Source organism: Pan paniscus, chromosome 17, assembly GCF_029289425.2.
Source record: "Pan paniscus chromosome 17, NHGRI_mPanPan1-v2.0_pri, whole genome shotgun sequence".
Classification (NCBI taxonomy): Eukaryota; Metazoa; Chordata; class Mammalia; order Primates; family Hominidae; genus Pan; species Pan paniscus.
This window is the reverse complement of record NC_073266.2, coordinates 87956486-87980154: the sequence shown is the minus strand read 5'-3', so window position 1 is coordinate 87980154 and position 23669 is coordinate 87956486. Positions and strand designations below refer to the sequence as shown.

General features: G+C 43.0%; 1 protein-coding gene across 2 annotated transcripts; it reads right to left on the bottom strand.

The window, feature by feature from the left end:
- Positions 1-11904: 11904 nt before the first annotated feature.
- On the bottom strand, positions 11905-22562 carry LOC129394606 (small ribosomal subunit protein uS5-like). Of its 2 annotated transcripts, none has more exons than XM_055102529.1 (2): positions 16902-22562; positions 11905-15434 (listed from the first exon to the last, which is right to left on the bottom strand). In XM_055102529.1, the coding sequence occupies exon 1, from the start codon at positions 19245-19247 to the stop codon at positions 18483-18485; it is 765 nt and encodes a 254-aa protein (XP_054958504.1). In that variant the 5' UTR covers positions 19248-22562; the 3' UTR covers positions 11905-15434; positions 16902-18482. The 2 variants fall into 2 exon arrangements, with proteins under 2 accessions (XP_054958504.1, XP_054958505.1); XM_055102530.1 differs by having other exon boundaries at positions 14733-15434; positions 18019-22562.
- Between the last annotated feature and the right edge of the window lie 1107 nt (positions 22563-23669).

Here is a 23669-nt window from a genome sequence, read left to right as displayed (position 1 = left end):
ATCTCAAATAAATAAATTAATTAAATGTCAAAGTATTTTGGCTGCTGTGTATGTGAATGGGAAGGGGATTCAGCAAGAATGGAAATGGAGAAACGCAAATGTGCTTAGGAAGCTAGTGCGGTTGTCCAGGAAGATGATGCCTGGGAAGAAGAAAGCAAACAGATTCCTGGCATTTAAAAGCAGAACAAGAAACTCTTATTGGTGGGACAGATGAGAGAAGCCATATTTTTGCTCACCCCGTATGAGTGTATACATTTCTGCCTCTACTGCTGAAACCTACAGAAATATTAACCTTTCCTCTTAGAAGTAAAATTATTAAATGATCAGTTTATACAAAGAAGTATCAAATAATAAATCAGTGATTGTGTTGATTTATGTACATAAAATAATATCAATTGAATGCTATGATTTTTTAATGATAATGGAAACAAAATTATATTCAACCAAATGCTTTTACAATTAAAGTTTAATAAAGAAAAGATTAAAAGATGATTATTCCTTTGACATTCTGATTTTATATCCATTGTTCAAAGTCTCTGTTGATTTTTTCTCTTAGAAATATTCATAGAAAATGAATATATTGAGTTCAAAAATATTCACCTCGAAATCTGTACAGTCACATTTCATTTCCATCCTACAAGAGCATTTTCAACAACGTGCAAGCACTGTGATAAGAGTATCTTCCTCAGCCAGGCGACTAACAGGGGAGATGATGTGTCTGTGGATGCTTCTAAATCTTATCTAAAGTATAAGAACTAAGATGCTTCACGTGGGCAAAGCTGCTCTCCTAAATTAGTTCTGGACTTTCTAGTGAAAATGGAAGTTACCTGGGCAAGCTGGTTTTCACTAAGCAGAACCAGATTGTCAACTCTTATGCCTGGAATCTTAAGTGAATAGATTTCTTTTTTTTTTTTTTTTTTTTTTTTTTTTTTTGAGACAGAGTCTCCCTCTGTTGCCCAGGCTGGAGTGCAGTGGCACAATCTTGGCTCGCTGCAACCTCCATCTCCCGGGTTCAAGCAATTCTCCTGCCTCAGCCTCCCAAGTAGCTGGGACCACAGACACAGGCCACGACTCCCATCTGATTTTTGTATTTTTAGTAGAGACGGGGTTTCACCATGTGGACCAGGCTGGTTTTGAACTCCTGGCCTGAAGCAATCCACCTGCCTCAGCCTCGCAAAGTGCTGGGATTACAGGCGTGAGTCACTACCACCCAGCCAGTTTTTTTATTTTTAGTAGAGACGGGGTTTCACCATGTTGGCCAGGCTGGTCTCAAACTCCTGACCTCAGGTGATCTGCCCACCTCGGCCTCCGAAAGTGCTGTGAATACAGGTGTGAGCCACCATGCTCGGCCAAGTGAATAGATTTTTTTTTTTTTTTTTTAAGACAGAGTCTCGCTGTTGTCCAGGCTGGAGTGCAGTGGTGATCTCAGCTCACTACAACCTCCGCCTCCCAGGTTCAAGGGATTCTCCTGCCTCAGCCTCCCGAGTAGCTGGGACTAGAGGTGCCTGCCACCACACCCGGCTAATTTTTTTGTATTTTTTTTAGTAGAGACGGGGTTTCACTGTGTTAGCCAGGATGGCCTCGATCTCCTGACCTCGTGATCCACCTGCCTCGGCCTCCCAAAGTGCTGGGATTACAGGCATGACCCACCACGTCCAACCCAAGTGAATAGATATCCAAAGGTGTTCCTGGCAGGTGCCAGGTGGAGACTTCAATGTGTGGGGGTTTGGGGCACTTTTAAACTATAGAACATAAGGATAACAAGGCAGTTAACTATAATGACTGCAAGTTTCCTGTAGAAGAGTTGAGCACAAAAAGCAAACAAGGCACTGAGCAGTCTCTGTTGAATGCCAGGGGTGCGTTTAGAACCCCTGGTTCTAAACTTGGTTTAAGCTTTAAGCCTGGTTCACATAACACTTACCTGGATCTGGTCCCATAAGACTCTCTCTATGCCCATACTTTGTATACTGCCTTGTCCACATCACTGTCTCTATTCTAAGGAACAGCCCAATAATTCTTCACGCCTCTCTTTCTTGATTGTTATACGAGTAAATCGGGATAATGGTTTTAAAGTGCTTTGAAAAGATGAAAAGTGCAACAGAAATGCAAGACGTTATAATTAATTATGATTTTTTATGATTCATCTATTACATTTTATTATGACTATCGACCTTACTATCTAAATATAGAATAGGTATATAACTATATTTTATATTGTGTAACAGTACAGATTGTTTATTCTTAGTCCTCAACAAAGAAATGAATACTAAAATCTCCTTAAAAGATTTTTTTTTAACTATAGCTATTTTGGCTTTATCCCAAATCCTTAAATCTGACTTTCTAAGGGTGGGATAGAGGCATATGTGTTTTTACAACTCCCTAGTAATTCTGATGTGCACCTCAGCTTAAAAACATCACTGCATTACTTTTGTGAATATTAGGTAAGAGTACAAAGGTAGTGGTTAAATGGATATAACTTATTTTAATGTGCACATATACATTGATATTCTAAAAAGATAACAATCTTTCTAAATTATCAAGCTAAGAAATGCAAATGATATCAATTAATCTATACCTCTCTATGGATTAAAAAAAAAGCTGTGCCATATATAGATTGTGCTTCTCTGCTTCACCTGTCACTCACTACTATAGTACCTCTGTATCTCTGCTTCCCCCCTAAAACTGGAACTCTCTCCAGAAGGCATCTCAAAGGTAATCAAAAACACATTCCCATCTACCAGTGTGGCAACTTCTGTATCTCTGCCCCTTTCCAATGCCTCTGCTGTGTGTGAGCGCTCCTGGCTGCCACTAGCGCCATCACCCATCCATGCCAGTTAAGATCCCAGTGCCAGTGCTGCAGGGCATGGAGTCCTCGCTTGGAGCCAAAGCCACTGCACTGCACTGGCCCTAAGGTCACTGAGATCTGCGTGCTGGCCCCTGGGTGCACACAGCGCTGCGACATCCTGTGTTACGCAGTGACGTGGAGAGAATCTCCCACCCCCTCCGCCACACACACCTCCCCGTCTAGGCTTCACTTCTGTGTTGGTTTCCCAAAAGTGCTTCTTTACACTCCCAGTGCCTCTCCAAGATTTTTATAAAATTAGCTGTATCTGTTTTTAGTCCCCAGACTTGAAAACCTCATGTGAAGGATGAGTGTGTAGACAGAGGGAGAAGATCTGAGGCTAAGAGGGTGAGAAGGGCTGAGACAGAGGGCTGAGGGACAGCTGACACCTGGGGCGTTTCTGTCCTGCCTCGTTTGGCTCCGTCTGCTCCTCCCTATTGTCAGGAGCTGCTCCTTAGAAAGGGCTGCTCCCTGGGTCTGGCAGAAATGCTTGAGTTCTAGTGTGACCACAACATGAGTTTAGGCTGTGACCCTGTTAGGAAAGGGGTCTCAATCCAGACCCCAAGAGAGGGTTCTTGGATCTCTCTCAAGAAGGAATCCAGGGTGAGTCCATAGAGTAAAGTGAAAGCAAGTTTATTAAGAAAGTTGAGGAATAAAGAATGGCTACTCCATAGACAGAGCAGCCCTAAAGGCTGCTGGTTGCCCATTTTTATGGTTATTTTTGATGATATGCTAAACAAGGGGTGGAGTATTCATGTCTCCCCTTTTTAGACCATATAGGGTAACTTCCTGACGTTGCCATGGCATTTGTAAACTCTCATGGTGCTGGTGGGAGTGTAGCAGTGAGGACGACCAGAGGTCACTCTTGTGGCCATCTTGGTTTTGGTGGGTTTTGTCCGGCTTCTTTACTGCAACGTGTTTTATCAGCAAGGTCTTTATGACCTGTACCTTGTGCCAACCTTCTATCTCATCCTGTGACTTAGAATACCTTAACCATCTGGGAATGCAGCCTGGTAGGTCTCAGCATCATTTTACCCAGCTCCTATTCACGATGGACTTGCTCTGGTTCACATGCCTCTGACAAACCTACCCTTGCAGATGTGGGATTTGTCCCTGATTTGCCGTGGGAGAGAAATCTGACAAGCCAGTAATATCATAAGAAAAATTATGGGAAAACCTGTTTTATTTACAATTAAGCATGTAATTTAGCCCTTACATACAAAGAACTGTTCCAATATTTATCTTTCAGTTTTCATAAACATGTGATAAATCTATACTGGTATTCTTTTCCCCTTCTTCTTCTACTCAACGACAACTTTGTTATGGAGTTAAAAAATTCTGACCACCATGCAGGTCTATTAACAAAGTGTGGGCCGGGCGCGGTGGCTCACACCTATAATCCTAGCACTTTGGGAGGCCAAGGCAGGTGGATCACCTGAGGTTAGGTGTTTGAGACCAGCTTGACCAACATGGAGAAACCCCATCTCTACTAAAAATATAAAAATAGCCAGGCATGGTGGCGCATGCTGTAATCACAGCTACTAGGTAGGCTGAGGCAGAAGAATCACTTGAACCCGGGAGGTGAAGGTCGCGGCGAGCCAATATCATGCCATTGCACTCCAGCCTGGGCAACAAGAACAAAACTCCATCTCAAAAAAAAAAAAAAAAAAACACAAAAGTGTGTCAGGCCGGGCGCGGTGGCTCACACCTGTAATCCCAACACTTTGGGAGACCAAGGTGGGCAGATCACGAGGTCAGGAGATCAAGACCATCCTGGCTAAAACAGTGAAACCCTGTCTCTAATAAAAATGCAAAAAATTAGCCAGGCATGGTGGCACGCACCTGTGGTGTCTGCTACTTGGGAGGCTGAGACAGGAGAATCGTTTGAACCTGGGAGGCAGAGGTTGCAGTGAGCCAAGATTGCACCGCGGCACTCCAGCCTGGGCGACAGAGTGAGACTCCACCTCAAAAAGCAAAAAATAAAAAAGAAAGAAAGGGTGTCAATAAAGCCTTCTTTGTCAGTGGCATGTCTCCTGGCTCTGTAGTATAGTAGGCACCCATGTCAGACATTATTGGTCAAGCAACATCTGTACTTATTCCTGATCTCTGTGGGAGAGGGAAACTCTGGGCTAACATCTCATTAATGAATGCAGAGTTGGGGAGTGTGAGGCTTCCAGTTGCAGATAAGCATCAGAAATGCCTCTAACCTTGCAGCTCTGACTGTCCCAAAAGCTCTCCATCAGGCTTACCCCATTAGGTAATTGGTGTCATTTCCCAGGCTGTGACATGTATGCAAGCATACGTCTTAATTTAGGGAGAAGGGAAAGAGGACTATAAATTGGTCTGGTAACTCCTCCATCTGGCTACAAGTCAGAGAAGATGCAAGCGTGATCTCAAACAGTTTACAAAAAAACATATTTATTTTGAGATAATTTCAGACTTACAGAAAAGTTGCAAAAAAAGTACCATGAATACCCATACAAACTTCAACTGGATTCCTAAATATTGACATTGTATCATGTTTGCTCCATCATTCTCTCTGTGTCTTAATGGGTCTTTTTCTGAACAGTTGAGGAGTAAGTTGCAGACATAATAATGCTTTCCTATTCCTAAATATTTCTGTCTTACTAACCACAGTACAATCATCAAAATCAGAAGTTAGCATTGATATACTACTATTACCTAGCAGGTAGATCTATGCCAATTGTCCCACAAATGTCCTGTGTAGTAAAAGGAAGAAAACACAGTGTTTTAAGGCTTTTGAGTGGAGTCACAATGGCTCTGAGACCTTGTCCAGTAACAGGGACCACAAGAACTGTTAGGACCCAGTCTGCCACAGTCCTGATCTAAAATACCCTTTAGTATTTAGGACATGGACATCTGCTGATCTTTTCTAAACTGAAGAGAGAAATAGAGGACATAGAATGTTGATTATATGCCTTTTGTTTTTTTCTCTGTTTTTCTTTTGACCAACTTATTTTAATGCAGCAACTCCTCACAGACTGCCTGATACACCCAACAAATATCTTTAGTTCTGGGGGATAGAGAGTTGTATAAGATGTGGTTCCAACACCCCTGTGAATCAAAATGTTATTAAATAATCAGTAACTAAACAGAAATGAAATAGTAGCGTTAGGAATGATAAATTCCTCTTCAAAAGGTTTAATTGTGTAATGTTTTTGTTCTTTGTTGAAAAGCCCAACCTCCTTGTCGTCTCTTGTTTCTAGCCTGCAAACCATCCTCCCACTCTTGTTGCACCCTGACATACCCAGACATGTCCAGACATGCCTTTTACTATAATGGATAGACCACTCCTACCCCCTCCTTCTCTTACAAATCACACACTTACCCTATTTAGAAAAGTTTAAGTCTTAGCCAACCGGGATCAGTTTAGATTGTGCAGTCCAACCCTAGCCTATAAGGGAATGACACAGGGACAGGAATTGTGTTAGGGTTAAAAATCCCTTCCTTCCTTTGTTCGGTGTGCTCTTGTGGTCAGGACAGATGCGAGCAGCACCCTTCTGCAGAAATAAATGTGCCTTGCTGAGAAATTCTCTAAGTGCTGGTTTTTCCTTGTGGCACTGAGCACCTGTTTCTAACAGTAGTAAGGTTAATGGTGGCAGAGAACCAAGTTACCCCAAGTTACCAGCAGCGAATCCATACAGGTCCTCAGCAACTTCAGCCCTTGTCTCCTCAGAAGAAAGAAACTGGCCAAGGGGCATGAGGCAGAAAAAAAGACTGAGGCAATTTTCAGAGCAGGAATGGAAGTTTATTTAAAAAGGCTTTATGAATGATACAATGGACTTTGGAGACCAGGGCAGGGGGATGGGTAGAAAGGGGGCGAGGGATAAAAGACTACAAACTGGGTGTACTGCATACTGCTTGGGTGATGAATGCACCAAAATCTCACAAATCACCACTATAAAACTTACTCATGTAACTAAATCCCACCTGTTCCCCAAAAACCTATGGAAATAAGAATTTTTTAAAAAAGAAAAAGCAAGAAGACTGAGAATAGTAACTATGCTGAAAAGAAATCTATGAGAAATGAATTTCAGGTTTTCTGGAAAGTTCTGACTGAATGACTGCACTATATTATTAGAGTGGTTTATTATGTAATTCAAGACTGTAATTATATAATATTCCAAATTAACTGTCACCAATAAAAATGCAACATTGTTGAAAATAGAAAAAATAAATAAAAAATAAAATGAGTAAATAAATTTTAAACATAAAAAGGCTTTAGAACAGGAAAGAAAGGAAAATTCACTTGGAAGAGACCCAAGTAAGCCCCTGAAAGTCCAAGAGAGAAAAGAACAAAAGGCTGGGCATGGTGGTTCATCCCTGTAATCCCAGCACTTCGGGAGGCCGAGGCGGGCAGATCACCTGAGGTCAGAAGTTCGAGACAAGCCCGGCCAACATGGTGAAACCCTGTCTCTACTAAAAATACAAAAATTAGCTGGGCGTGGTGGCATGTACCTGTAATCCCAGCTACTCGGGAGGCTGAGGCACAAGAATCGCTTGAACCCAGGAGCCAGAGGTTGCAGTGAGCCGAGATCGCACCACTGCACTCCAGCTTGGGCGACAGAGCAAGACTCAGTCTCGAGGGGAAAAAAAAAAAATAGAACAACAAACAGCACTTTAACCTTGATCCTGGGACTTTATAGACTCGCCTCTTTCCCATGATTCTCCCCTTAGGGTGGGCTTCCTGCATGCGCAGTGTTTTCCTCACCCTTTGGACTTGAGCACACCCCAGTGTGTTTAGGGATTTATGCGCATGGCCATCTGAGGCTCTCTTCCCTTTTCCAATGGTGTGTACCCCACCCAGAACATGGTACTTCGCCATTATTGTCTTTTAACAGGCATGCCCAGTAGCTTCTTCCTGGGGTCTGCATTCAGTTAACGTTTTGATGTTAACAGGTGTGGACCATCAGGAAATGGCCTCTCCCTGGCTGCCAAATTATCATTTTTAAAGAGGCAATGTGATAATTGCCAAACCATCGCCTGACATTCCCAGTGGGTAGGGGCGAAGGAGAGCCCTCTCCTGCCCTGCTCATATGTAACTACCTGTAACAGGAAGAAGGAAGAATACAATATATGGTCGAGTGTTTGACAGACAACATGTCAAACGATTTATATACTTATTTATTTTTTACACAAATATGGTGTCATTTTTAATGACATTTGGCATTATTATCTCTATTTTATAAATGAGGAAATACAGGATCATAAAAATGAAGAAACCTGTCGAGCGTCTTCATGCAGTGAGGCACAGAGCCAGGATCTGAACCAAGGTTGACCTCCAAAGCCCAAGCTTTGTTCCGTGAAAACAAGAGGTATAAACAGATAACACAGAGCAAATGTGAGAAGAGAGAAGTGGGGACACAGGAAGGCTTCCCAGGTCTCAAGGACAAAGGTATATTTGAGCACAGACTGAAGAATGGATGAGACTTTGAGGGTAAAGATGAAAGAAACAATCCAAAGGGGAAAGCCAGCGACTTGAAGGAGCTGACTGCAGTGTCCAATGCTTTGACTCAGCAAAACAGCCAAATCAGGTTCCCATGACAGGGCAGAGGATACACAGCTTCTTGAAAGCTTGAGTGTGCCCAAGGGTCCTTGCAGTAAGAGCAGAAAGCTCAGACAGATCATTCCTACCATTAGGCAGGAAACAGCTTCTCCCGGGGACTCGGTGGTTGATAAGCTTTCTTTTCACCAGGGAGCTTTTTCTGATGTCTTTTCTTAGGAGGAAGACTTGCCTATTTAAGATAAAGAGTAGAAGGCAGTACTGGGAGCACTTTTCTAAATTAAATAACTCCTCAGGGTGCCAGTCTGTTAAGTGTGGACAGAAGCAAAGAGGCAGGACTTGCTGGGCTCCTGCCCATTCATGAAGCAAAAATTGCAGAGCTCCCCAGGAAGCCACGCGGTTTTGTGGACGTCTAAATTTCTGACATAAAGAGATGCTATTTGTTTACTTTTTGCATATTCAAAGGAAAGACAGTAATGCATAATAGATTCAGCAGGACATTGCATCCTGTACAAAAATTTTATTGATCATACTATCACTAACTTCTCCTGAAAAATGACTATAGTAGCCTAATTGAATAATTTTCTATTGTAAATATTCAAATTATATTAGGGACTTAGATCAGCATTTTTTGAAAGATGCTCCTTGTGAAGTTTGGAAAGGTACACGGAGTTCACCTTTTTAAAACTACATTTAAGATCCAAGGCTTACTTCTTACCGTGGCTTACTCCTGTAATCCCAGCACTTTGGGAGGCCAAGACGGGAGGATCACTTAAGTCCAGCCTAAGCAACATGGTGAGACCCTGTCTCTACAAAAAATAAAGCATTAGCCAGGTGTAGTGTCACGCACCTGTAATCTCAGCTACTCAGGAGGCTGAGGTAAAAGGATTCCTTCAGCCCAGGAGTCTGAGGCTGCAGTGAGCTATGATCACAACACTGCACTCTGGCCTAGGCAATAGAGTGCAGTTTATCTGAGTTTAACTCAGCTTCAAATATAAAGGAGAAGCTTTGAGCACCCTAAACTGCCATGAGCTTAACCACTTACACACTGCTACCTCTGGCCACTAAACCAGGAGAGAGAAGCAAGTATCCCTCGTTACATCCCAAGCTCCCTTCAGCTGTGAGACACAGGAGCTTCTGCTTCCCTCCCCACAGGGTAGGCTGTAGTCATTCCCCTCCCTCCAAGTTCATGAACACTGCCTGCCATTTTTTGTAGGTCAACTGCTCATTTATTAATCTTATAAAATCATGAATGAATGAACAACTAGTGAGTATGAAAAAACATGTGTTGTCCTATACAGGAAGCCTGAGATCACCAGCTCAGGTGGAGCCAAGAGGAATTTTGCCAGAAGCCCTATTCACGGTATGTTTTCTATTTGTCTCTCCAATATCTTCCTACATCTCTAACCACCACAGCGCAAGGATGGGAAGAGTACAAAGATCCTTCCCATTCAGTCGTCACTACGAAAGAGATTAACTCACATTCCCACTTAATTCAGGGGCAAGAACGCCCCATATGAAGGATACCTAATAACATTTCTACTTAACCTCACTAATGCAATTAAAGTGAGAAAAAGAAATAAGTGGTACAAAAAGTAGAAGATTGGAGATAACATTTCTATAAAATTCCTAATTTGTAGAAAATGTGTCACCATGAAAAATGCAAGCAAAACCATTCAAAGAGTTCAGCAACTACTTTAAACAAATAGTCCAGGTGCGGTGACTCAACCTGTAATCCTGGTAATTTGGGAGGCGAGGCAGGTGGAACACTGGAGCCCAGGAGTTCAAGACCAACCTGGGTAACATAGCGAGACCCCTATCTCTATAAAAAATACAAAAATTAGCTGGGCATGGTCGTACCTGCCTGTACTCCTGGCTATTCGGGAGGCTGAGGTGGGAGGATTTTGGGAGCCTGGGAGATCGAGGTTACAGTGAGCCATGATTGCACCACTGCATTTTAGCCTGGGCAACAAAGCAAGACTCTGTCTCAAAAAAGCAAAAATGAAAAATCAATAATTAACAAAATAAATTATTTTATAATTAAGCTTATTTTAAGCTTATTTTTTAAACTTACAATTATTTTATAACTAAGCCTGAACTATAATAGGAAAAAAAGGAGGAAAAAGAAATAACATAAACTATAAGATTCAAATGAATAAATCTCTTTAAAAGTGGACAAGACCTTTATAGAAAAAACTAAAAATATCATTGAAGGACACACAATAAAGGATTGTGAATAGTAGAGATGTAATCCATGTTATTCAATGGTAAGACACATAGATACATTAGAATTTTACTAAAAAATCAGTGAAACTCCAATTTTAAAAATTGTAAGCAAGGTTTTTCTTATAACTGAACATGTCTATTCTTAATATAGAAGAGCAAAGACATTTCTAAAGACAAAACATGGCGGGGAAGGATAAGATCTTGCCTATTAGATAATAAGGATTATTACAAAACCATAGTCAATTAGGAGAGGGAGTTTGTTGCAGTACTAGGCAGTACTAAGTAGATCAGTGTTTCAGAGAGGCTGGAGACATACCAGTCTTTTCAATAAATCTGAGAAAATTGGTCATCCATATGGAAAATATTGTATCCCTCACTTACATCATATAAAGAAATAATTCAAAGCCTACTAAAACGCCAGGCATGAAAATCAAATCCATTAAAACATTTAAAAGAATTATAAGAGCAAGATTTTATGATTATGGTAGAAAATGATTTTTCAAACAAGATTTCTTTAAAACAACAAATGATAAAAAAAGGTGTATTTGACAACATAAAAAATTTTTTAAACTTTCATGAAACAAAAGACACCACAAACAAAGTGAAAATACAAGCACAAACTGGTACAAAAGATTTGCAATACTTAAAGAAAGGCAAATGTTGGCCAGGTGCGGTGGCTCACGCCTATAATCCCAGCACTTTGGGAGGCTGAGGTAGGGGGCTAATCCAAGGTCAGGAGCTTGAGACAAGCCTGGCCAACATGGTGAAACCCCATCTCTACAAAAAAAAAATATACGTATATATATGCAAGGCCAGGCCTGGTGGTGGGTGCCTGTAATCCCAGCTACTTGGGAGGCTGAGGCAGGAGAATCGCTTGAACCTGGGAGGCGGAGGTTGCAGTGAGCCGAGATTGCACCACTACACTCTAACCTGGGCAATAACAGAGTGAGATTCCATCTCAAAAAATATATATATATATGCAATACTTAAAGAGAGTGTCCAGAATCCACAAAGGGTGATAAATAAATAAGAAAGAGATAAACTATCCAATATAAAGAGAGATGGGGATACAAACCCACAGTTCACAGAATAGGAAACAGAGTCAAGAAACATTTGACAAGATGCTCAATTTCACTAGTAATATGAAAAATAATAGTTAAATGGAATACTGAAATTAAACCACTTTGTATCCATCAGAGAAGCAAAAAATCCGAACTCTAATAATAATAAGCATTGACAAAGACATGGACAAACTTCATTTATTTCAAGAGGAAAGACCATGGTTACAACCACTCTGGAGAACAATTGGGTAAGATCTCATAAAGTTAAAGGTATACTCAGAAATTCCAAACCCTCAGAAATTCTACCTCTAGGCCTAGACCCTGGAGAAATTGTTGCACATGTAGACCAGAAGATAGATACAGCTCATAGCTCTGTTGTTTATGATGATGGCAAAGCATAACCATCCTAAAAATCCATCAACAATCAAATAGATAAATAGATTTTTTAATTAACACAGGGCAATTACTATGTTTCAGGAATGTTCTATTGTTTGTTTGTTGTTGTTTTGTTTTGTTTTTTGTGTGTGTGTGTTTGTTTTTTTTTTGAGACGGAGTCTCGCTGTCGCCCAGGCCAGACTGCGGACTGCAGTGGCGCAATCTCGGCTCACTGCAAGCTCCGCTTCCCGGGTTCACGCCATTCTCCTGCCTCAGCCTCCCGAGTAGCTGGGACTACAGGCGCCCGCCACCACGCCCAGCTAATTTTTTGTATTTTTAGTAGAGACGGGGTTTCACCTTGTTAGCCAGGATGGTCTCGATCTCCTGACCTCATGATCCACCCGCTTCGGCCTCCCAAAGTGCTGGGATTACAGGCGTGAGCCACCGCGCCCGGCCAGGAATGTTCTATTGTAAGAACGTGAAAAATATTAAATTATTTAACTTTGAAAAGAACTCTATAAGATAGATAGGTTTTTATGAATTTTAATACTTCCACTATTTTTAGTGATTATTTTCCCCATTTTATAGATTAGGATATTAAGACACACAGAAATAAGCCCAAGGTCACTCAGCTGGTTAGAAATAAAGTCAGGCAGTGGAACACTACAGAACAAAGGAAAGGAATGAAATAAAATTATATGTAGCATTATGGATAAATATCAAACCGTGAGAAAAAGTAGGTTGTAGACTGATACAGTAACGTACCATTACATTAGTCTGAAAGATGCAAATCAATACTGCATGAGTTTCCTAGGGCTGCCATCACAAATAAGCATGAACTGGGTAGCTGACAACAGAAATGTATCCTCTCACCCTTTTGGAGGCCGGAAGTTGGAATCCAAGGGACCAGCAGGGCAGCACTCCTTCAAAGGCCCTAGGGGTTCCTGCCTGGCCCTTTCCAGCTTCCGGTGGCTCCAGGACGTCCTTGGCTTGTGGCCATATCACTCCAGTCTCTGCCTCCATCTTCACATGGTCTTCTCTTTTCTGTCTTGTAAGGACACTTGTTGGATTTAGGGTCCACCGGATGGTGGAGGATCATGTCTTTTCTATATCCACCAAGACACTTCCCAAATAAGGGCACACTCACAGGTTGTAGAGGGTCAGGATGTGGACATACCCTTTGGGAGGACCAGCATTCAACCCTCTACAAATATTGGCGGTAATTTACAGGTATTTACCTAAGTAATGAAAAGCCATTTTAAAAAAATCTCATGGAAATAATAAACACTAAACCCTCCCCTGGGAAAGAAAGGAGGGAGAGAGTAACAGGAGAGGAAGGTATTACAGAGGGGGTAAGTGTCTCTGTAATTTGTTCTCATTTTAATCCTGGAGCAAATATGGCATTTTAAATCTACAGTTAATATAGCAACATGTTGAGCTTTGATAGGGCTGAGGGGCAGACACACACCTGCTGGCCATGATTTTCTCTGAAATTTTCTTTTTCTTTTTCTTTTTTTTTTTTTTGTGACAGAGTCTCGCTCTGTTGCCCAGGCTGAAGTGCAGTGGTGTGATCTCGGTTCACTGCAGCCTCCATCTCCCGGCTTCAAGTGATTCTCCTTCCTCAGCCTCCGAGTAGCTGGGATTACAGGTGCCTGACACCGTGTCTGGCTAACTTTTGTATTTTTAGTAGAGACAGGGTTTCACCATGTTAGCCAGGCTAGTCTCGAACTCCTGACCTCAGGTGATCCACCCACCTTGACCTCTCAAAGTGCTGGGATTACAGGTGTGAGCCACTGTGCCTGGCTGATTTTCTCTGTAACTTTTTATAATTAAGAAATATTTCATAATGAAACAATGCAAAGATGTCCTCTGCCTTAGGAAGAGTTACTTTTGACAGGTCCTTGCTGAACCTTTTCTGCAAGCTGTTATTAAACATGTATGGTATTATCCACTACTTCTCTCAGTCCTATTTGAATCGGCTCCAAGTCAGAGTTCCTCCGTGCTTTCCCAACTCACCTCTTAACATATACAGCCTTTCCTCTCCACCATTTAGTTTGCTTTAGATGTTTTTTTTTCTTATTAAGAACACCACTGCTCCAATAATGATGAACTGATTTCCAAATGTCAAAGACTAATCCAACACAGAAATATCAAAGCAAAGACTGCAGATAAGCAACATGGCTTCCTCGTGATGTTTGCTGTGCTTCTAGAAAACAACTTTTCTCATGAGTCTTTTAAATCATGTTTTATCTTTACAATAATGAGTACTCTTGCCTTCTTTGAGAACATCCTCACCTCTCCCAGAGAAGTAGCATCAGCAAGTTGATGGGCTGAGACTTATTTCTCCTGGGGTGACCTGCCAATAGCAGAATAATTAGCATAGTCCCCTCTAAAGCACTAATTTTTTTTCAATATTCTTCTAAAATTCTCCAGCCAAAAATGATGGGAACCATGATTATTCCTGGCCACTGCCATCTCTAAAGTGGAGTTACTCTTCTTTCTATACCCAGCCATATAAAATTAAGACAATCCACTGAAATATAATTACTCATGTTTTGAAAAATAAACAGCTAAAGTAAAGCTACAGCAGTTTTAGTAATGTGCTGTTTTATTTTAGGTGATGGGAAAACCAAAAGTTATACAACTATTTTTGAGGTTCAATGATGAAAGTAACACATTATTTAAAAAATTAATCTGAGTAATCATGATACTATGGAATTTAAAATTAGAGGCAGGGTGAGGTGGCTCACGCTTGTTATCCCAGCACTTTGAGAGGCCAAGGTGGGCAGATCACTTGAGGTCAGGAGTTTGAGACCAGCCTGGCCAACATGGCCAAACCATGTCTTTACTAAAAATATAAAAATTAGCTGTGCGTGGTGGCACTCACCTGTAATCTCAGCTACTCGGGAGGCTAAAGCAGGAGAATCGTTTGAACTATGGAGGTGGAGGTTGCAGTGAGCTGAGATCACGCCACTGCACTCCAGCCTGGGTGAAAGAGCAAGATTCTGTCTCAAAAAAAAAGAAAGAAAGAAAAAGAAAAGAAACGAATTTAGAATTTAGAATCAGAAGACTTTAATTCCTGGTTCTTCCAGTGATCAGCTGTGTGACATTGGACAAGTTAGTTCCGTAAACCTCAATGTGCAACGTTGGGCTAATGAAGTAGCTACCTGATAAGATTGAAATAGATATTAAAAAATAATAAATAGGCATTCCATATATCATAGCTCAGGCTGCCATACAAAATATCATAGACAGGGTGACTTAAACAACAAAAATGTATTTCTCACAGTTCTGTAAGCTGGAAGTCCAAGATCAAGGTGGCCACAAGGTGGTTTCATTCCGAGACCAATTCTCTTGGCCAGCAGATGGCAGCCTTCTCGCTGTGGGCTCACATGGCCTCATATGCCTGTGGGGAAAGAGAGAGGGCCCTCAGGTATCTCTTGGTGTAAGGATACTGTATCTATCCAGAGCCCCACCCTTCTGACCTCATTTAACCTTAATTACCCCCTTATAGGCCCTATCTTCAATTATAGTCACAGTTGGGGGTTAAGACTTCAACATATCAATTTGGGGGAGACACAGTTCAGTCTGTAATACCTAGGTAATATTAGTATCAGATATTTTAAGGCAGCCACAGGACTGGGCGCAGTGGCCTGTAACCCCAGCACTTTGGGAGGCCGAGGCAGGCAGATCACCTGAGGTAGGGAGCTCAAGACCAGCCTGACGAACACGGAGAAACCCCGTCTCTACTAAAAATACAAAATTAGCCAGGCGTGGTGGCTCATGCCTGTAATCTCAGCTACTAGGGAGGCGGAGGCAGAATCGCTTGAACCCGGGAGGTGGAGGTTGTGGTGAGCTGAGATTGTGCCATTGCACTCCAGCCTGGGCAACAAGAGCGAAACTCCATCTCAAAAAAAAAAAAAAAAAGGCAGCCACAGTACTTCTTCCATGCATGTTTGTTGTTTTTTATTGGCCTGACAAAAAAACCCATGAGAAATAAAAATGAAATGCTAAGCTCCTCAACTCACTGAATGGACCCCCTCTTGGTCCAGGGGACCCCAGAGTAACCTTGGAAACTGAGTTCTTGACCATGATGGGATGGGGTCAGACACACCTCAATGTGCCCTTCCCTTGCTGGCCACCATTAAGCTTTCTTCCCTAAGAGCAAAACAGAAACCAGTCTTTCAAATGATTCCACCGCTATTGACCAACCTGACACTGTCCACCCCTCCTTTTTGCCTGATAAGAGACCACGGACCATGGAGTCTACAAGGAATGCGGTTGGAATTTTTGTGTCCTCTGGTTCACCTTTTGAAGTCAGAAGGCCAAACACTCCCCTCTCCGATCATGCTAACATGGCCATTTTCTGAACATGGATCCCTTGGAGAAGCAGGAAGCTTTATTGCTCATGCACATGTTTCCTCTTTCATAAAGATTCATGACTTCTCCTGTAGCTTATTAAACACATATATTCAGCCACTTCGTTCAGCATATATTCCTGTTCCTGTTGCCCCTCCCTCAAAATGTCTGTTTCTGGCTTCCCAGCCTGTGAGATGGCCACCCTGCAGGCTGCAACCCTTTCCAAATTTATAAGCCTTGTCATTCTTCAGTTGACAACCATAATCCCTATGGCATAACTTGCACTGCATGAAAATTATATTGATAGGTGTAGCCAAAATAAATAACTTTATTAAGTTATGTAATTAGAGGTATGTGGAATTTTTCACTCTGCTTTCTCATGAAACAAAGCATAATCATTATTTCAACGCTCCTACAAAATAGTTACAATCACCACTGTCATGTCTTAATGTTTTACAGTTGGAATAGTAAAAACTATGTCCCTGTAATATATTAAAAAGTTTTAAGTGCTTACCTAAGAATATCCTTTAATGAAAGATGTTTGTTCAGGTTTCTGCCTCAGCCTCTGAGTAGCTGGGATTAGAGGCACCCGCCACCACGCCCGCCTAATTTTTGTATTTTTAGTAGAGACGAGGTTTCACCATGTTGGCCATGCTAATCTCAAACTCCTGACCTCAGGTGATCTGCCTACCTCGGCCTCCCAAAGTGCTGGGATTACAGGTATGAGCCACTGTACCTGGCCCATTGTACCATTTTCTTACTATGAAGATGTTTATTTTTATTTGAACTTCCTGGGCAATAAAAATAATGTTACAGTTTTAAACACTGCTATATATATTTATATATTATACTTTTTGAAAAGGCAATGAATGACAGATCACATCAGTTTATACTTTTACCATAGCAGTATGAGCTGCCATTTCCTGATACCCTCACAAATACTGGTCATTATTGTTCCTTTCTACTCTCTGCCAAATTGGCAAGTGGAAAATTACTTAACATTGCCTTTCTTTGGTTTCTATTGAGTTCAACTTTTTTTTTTTTTTTTTTTTTTAAGACGGAGTCTTGCTCTGTTGCCAGACTGCAGTGCAGTGGCACGATCTCGGCTCACTGCAACCTCCACCTCCCGGGTTCAAGCAATTCTCCTGCCTCAACTTCCCAAGTAGCCGGGTCTACAGGCACCCGCCACCAAGTCTGGCTAATTTTTGTATTTTTAGTAGAGACAGGGTTTCACCATGTTGGCCAAGATGGTCTTGATCTCTTGTCCTCATGATCTGCCTGCCTTGGCCTCCCAGAGTGCTGGGATAACAGGCGTAAACCATCGTGCCTGACCTGAGTTCAACTTTTTTCACACTTCTTGTTGTCCACCCAAGGTTTCATTTGTACAATACATATCTCTGATTAGTAGGGTTTTGTTAAGTACATGATGATATCTGCAATCTCGGGAAAGGGACTTTATGGGAGGTAACTTCACTATTCCTAAAACCTCCCAACTTGATTCTTCTTATTCTCAAAATATTATTAAATCCCACACTGCCCCTGCACTGCGGCATCCTGAGAAAACTCCACCTGCACCCTCTGGGTGTGACACAATTCCTACATTCCATTGTCAGGCAGATAGTGAAGATTACTTAGTACTAGGTGGGGGGATGTTTTGTAGGAATTCCTGGGCTTCAGTTTAATCCAATGTTGAATGCCAAACCCTCCAAGGTGACACTTCCTCTTTCATCATGTGGACTTTTCATCCTTAAATCTTCTTCTAGCGTGTTGCTCTGTAATCCTCCTTGACTGAATAAACAGTTAGGACTGTATTTCTCAACTCAGGGAGAATTCCTATTGCCTGATGTCTGGATTTGTCAGAAGTCTCACCCAGCCTATTATAATCAATCTTTATTTTAGAAGCTGTTCTTTTTTCTTTTTTTCCCCCACAGGCTTAATTCACTTTATTTTTTGTGTATAAAACCCTGTGTTGTAGCCACAGCTGGAGCCTGGGTCCTCTGCACGGGGACTCTGGCGTCGGCCTTGACCAGGTGTGGTCAGTGAATTCCTGATAGGAAGACTTGGTGAATACAGGCTCCTTCCAAAGGTCGGGGGGTCAGGTAGCTGTAGGTCTTAGAGCTGTAAGGTCAAAGGTGGCCTTGGCGCAGTTGCCCAGGGTGGCAGTGCAGCCCCTGGCTGAGGTGTAGCAGACATCCATACCAGCCATCATGAGCAGCTTCTTGGGCACAGGCGCGGAAACGGTGCCAGTGCCCCTGGGCGTGGGGATGAAGCCGACCAGCACAGAGCCGCAGCGGCCTGTCACGTTGCAAGGGACGGTACGGGGCTTGCCGATCTTGTTCCCCCAGGAGCCTCTGCGCACGGGGACAATGGAGAGCTTGGCCAGGATAATGGCCCCGCGGATGGCAGTGGCCACCTCTTTGGAGCACTTAACACGCAGACCGACGTGGCAATTATAGTCCCCGATGGCAACAAATGCCTTGAACCTGGTGCGCTGGCCGGCGCGGGTCGGCTTCTGCACCGGCGTAATCTTCAAAACCTCGTCCTTGAGAGAGGCCCCCAGGAAAAAGCCAATGATCTCAGATTCCTTGATGGGCAGGGAGAAGAGATAGATCTCCTCCAGGGACTTGATCTTCATGTCCTTGACCAGGAGGCCCAGCTTGGTAATGGGCGTCCACCCCTTATCCTTGGCCTTGACTCCGCGAGCTCCGCAGCCTCGGCCCTGGCCCGGTCCACGGCCAGATCCACGGCCGCGACCCCGGCCCGGATGCCACTGCGGAAACCTCAGCGGAAACCACCGCAGTTCCCCATCCCAGGGTCCCCCGGGGCTTCCGGCCTCCGCTGCACCGGCGTTATCCGCCATTTGGTGTTTTCTCAGAGAAGAGGTAGAAGCTGTTCTTGTTCGTCATCACTACGTAACATCCTTTGTTTTAGAAGCTCTTCTATGTTCCTCATCACCATGTAACTTGTTTGTTTTAGAAGCTGTTCTATGTTCGTCATCACGACGTAACATCCTTTGTTTCCTGTCTTAATGGCTTTCAGAGAAAACCCAAAGTCAGAAGCACACCGGCATCCACTTGCGGCCGCCCTGCCTGAATATGACATGGATGGGGGTGACCAACGTAGAGTCTTCAGGAGGCTCGGTTTGGTAACTTAGGCATAGTTAATACATCCACATCATTTTTCTGAATTCTATGTTCTTTCGTCTCTTTCTTCACATTTATTCATCTAAAAATGGAGGGAGAGGTTCAAAATTTTTTTTAAAAACACACAAGAATAGTGAGCCTTCTTCATTTGGAATTCATCCCAGTGTTAAAACAAATGAAAGAATATTGTGCAAATTTCCAGGAAAATGTCAATGATGACTGGCTAAATTGGAACAAATATCGAAAGACTCCAAAATGTTTACATCCCAGCTGGAGGCAAGTATTTCATTCCAAGTCAGGGACGGGACAAAGTGAGGCTGCAGCAGCGGAACAGGCGCAGCCTGAGTCCCAGCCCTCAGCATCACCAAGGTGCATTTGTCCCTGAGGACACCAGGAGTTGTGACAAATCCTGTTCCTTTGGTTTTAGAGGTTTTGTTGTAGAAGCCATCCCCATTTTGACCACTCCAATAATACTGTAAGCAGAGTTCAAAAGCTGAAGCCGGTACACTGTGCCTCCAGGTTGTGTTTGTGGATGATACCCTATCAGGGTCTGAATGTCGTCTGACAGTTGCATCATTTCCCTGGAAGAACACGTGTAGACAGGCCAGCCAGTGGCCCTCCCTGTACAGCAGTGGCTATGGCAGTCAGTGTTGAGTGTGGAACTAGGACTGTGTGATCACCTCCCGATACTTCCCTTTCCTTTTTTTTTTTTTTGAGACAGTCTTGCTCTGTCGCCCAGGCTGGAGTGCAGTGGTGTGATCTCGGCTCACTGCAACCTCCACCTCCCGGGTTCAAGCGATTCTCCTGCCCAGCCTCCTGAGTAGCTGGGATTACAGGCACCCGCCACCATACCTGGTTAATTTTGTTTTGTGTTTTTAGTAGAGACGGGGTTTCACCACGTTGGCCAGGCTGGTCTCAAACTCCTGATGTCAGGTGATCCGCCCGCCTCGGCCTCCCAAAGTGCTGGGATTACAGGCGTGAGCCACCGCGCCGGGCCTAATTTTTTGTATTTTCAGTAGAGACAGGGTTTCACCATGTTGGCCAGGCTGGTCCTTATCTTAACATAAAGAATGATAAGGACTTCCTCACAGACTGTTGAGAGAATTAAATAAGTCAACACACATATAGTACTTAGAGGAGTGTGCAGTAAATATTAGTTTAATGATGTGAATACACACACAGGCATACTTGATAAAGCCTAGTGAATATTTGATCTGTCAGTAACAAAATATTCAAAAAACAGCAATGAAGATCAGCAGTTTCTTTTATAATTCAGGAACTAGATAGCCACAAGCAATACAGTTTCACTTTGACTTTCAGACACCACTGAAACACCTGTGCTAGTACTCAGGCTAAAGCTCTTGAAGAGGGCAAAATATTTTCTCCATCTACCTACCTCTGGCCACAAGCACTTATGTGAATTGGAACTCAGGAAATGGTCAAAATCGATGTACTCACCCCTATTTATATGAGTGTTGATTTAAATAAATTATTGAGATAATTTAATGCATTGATTGTTCAGATTAGAATTAAACAGGGTGACCTTTGAAAATTTCATCTCATGATTACTCTTCATGGTACCTACCATCAACTCTTCTCTTAACCATTGCTCAATACTTAATCCGCACTCCTAGTCCTACCTTCTAGCTTGAAGTTATCATTAAACTAAATAACAGCCTTTAAATGAAAAGCAGGATGATACAGTCTCATTATCTCAATACATAAATCATTTGGTTTTAATGCCACCAAAATCCATCACCACAGTAGCAGTGCCTTTCCCTTGTAACATGGACATTGTTTCTAGGTACTTGTTCTTCTAAGTCAGAAATGCTCTTCCATTATTACATACTTCATCTGTGACAACCATTTCTGAATTCACGTTTTGTTTGTTTGTTTGTTTGTTTGTTTTTTGGAGACAAGGTCTTGCTCTGTCACCCAGGCTGGAGTGCAATGGTATGATCTCAGCTCACTGCAGCCTAGACCTCCTGGGCTCAAGCAGTCTGCCCACTTCAGCCTCTTGAGTAGCTGGGACAACAGGTGTGCACCACCATGCCAGGCTAATTTTTTTTTTTTTTTTTTTTTTTTTTTTTTTGTAGACGTGAGGTTTCATCATGTTACCCAGGCTGGTCTTGAACTCCTGGGCTCAAAAAATCCACCTGTCCCAGCCTCCCAGAGGGCTGGGATTGCAGGCGTGAGCCACTGCACCTGGCTGAATTCTTGTTCCTAGTGGCTTTGGGTCCTAAGAAACTTCTGTTTGTTTGTTTGTTTGCTTGTTTAGAGACAGGGTCTCATTCTGTGACCCAGGCTGGAGTGCAGTGGCTCAATCACAGCTCAATCTAACCTAGAACTCCTCGGCTCAAGTTATCTTCCTACCTTGGCCTCCCAAAGTGCTGGAATTATAGGCGTGAGCCACCACACCTGGCCCTTAGAAACTTCGTAAACTATTCATTTGGGTGAACCTAGAAACACCTTAGTAGATCCATTAATTCATTTATTCAACCAACATTTGCTGAGCCCCTGCTCTGCTTTGAGCTCTCCTCTAGGAAGTATGGCAATGCACGCAGGGGCAAGTCTACATTCTCCCATGTGAGTGAGGGCTTCACCGTCTCAGGTTGAGGTGGAAATGCAAGGGGCTGCGGACAGGAAGAAGCAGATAAAGGAAGGGGACCTGCTTTGCTGGCTGCAGGTACACAGTCAGCAGCTCTGACATGGGAGCTCTCCGTCAAGACATCATCGCAGAAGAGATGATTCTTCCTGTGTCTGGGACAACAGCATATACAGTCTCTACCAGATGGCACGGACAGTTTATGGAGGTGGATGTGTAAAGAAAACATCCTCCTCACCACTCACACCCCTCCCCTCACAAGCCTCAGAGCAGCTCAGAGCGTTCTGCAAAGAGGAGGCTCTGGTAGTGCCGCAAGCCCTTGCCTCCTGTTTACATGGCAGCGACTGTCACTCTTTTCCCCAGAAGAAATTTTGCTGTACTCTTCAAAAAGCAAATTAGGAAAGCATTCCCGCTGGCAAATTGAATGTGTCTTCCTGCCATTGCCAGCAGTGCCAGGGAAAAAGAATTGGGGAAGAAAATCAGGGTTTTTCCCCACAACCTCACCTATGCTTGAGTGTTGGTACCCATCTAGAAAGAAGGGTGAGTTTAGTGCTCAGTAACAGTCAAGTTTTACCCAGAGCTGGTGGGCAAAGGCCTAGATGTCTGGCCTGCTTTGTCTAATTCTAGAGCTGAGGCTAGAGGAAAAGGCCCTTTCTCTGCGTCTTAGTATCTTCCTCCAACCCAAGATGACAATAAAACACACTTACTTATTTACATAGTTTGGATCTGCCCAAATCTCATGTTGAATCCCCAGTGTTGGAGGTGGGGCCTAATGGGAGGTGATTGGATCATGGGGGTGAATTTCTTCCTTGCTGTTCTCCTGATAGTGAGTTCCACCTCAGAAGGGAGCTACCTAGTAAAACTGTCTTGCTGCCTATCAGGGTCTTTGAACACATTCAGTGTTGAGGAGCAGCGTGACCATGTCAAATTTTGTGGCAAGAAAGTCCCTCCCTGTGAAAGACCATCCACCTGGCCTGACAGCAAAGCTGCCATGAATTTTCAAAAGCCAGTCCAGCTGACAGCCAGGAGGAATGCGTGAGTCTCTAGCACCCCAGAAAGGTAATGGAAAACAGGTCTTTGAAAATGACACATTTTACATTAGAAAGGCATTGGTATATACTAATGTTTTAATTCTTCAACACGTGATGCCACAGTCTCTGGATGTCTTCTGGAAAGACCTCTGTCACTCATATGCATGGTCATGGCCAGAGGAAATTAACCAGAGGGTAATGAGCAATTCCTACTGCCACAAAGAGGGCACCACTCATTGCCTACCAGACCCTCATCCAAGTGCTTTCATTAATTCATCTCATCCTCCAGTCCACCCTGTGACGTCAGTACTTTGTAATCATCCTCATTTTCCGGTAAGGTGACTGAGGCTTAAGGTTAATGTCAACTGGAGATACTTACACCTGGAACATGAAGGGAGAGAGAAACAGAAATAAATAGAAAGTGATCTGAAGATAACAGAAAAGCAAGGAAATACCAGTAACTAGTGTCATATTACCTCCCTACCAACTGAAGGGAAGTCCAT

What these genes read in the sequence shown, in the direction of transcription:
- LOC129394606 (XM_055102529.1), bottom strand. Translation starts at nt 19,247, where the DNA reads ATGGCGGATAACGCCGGTGCAGCGGAGGCCGGAAGCCCCGGGGGACCC.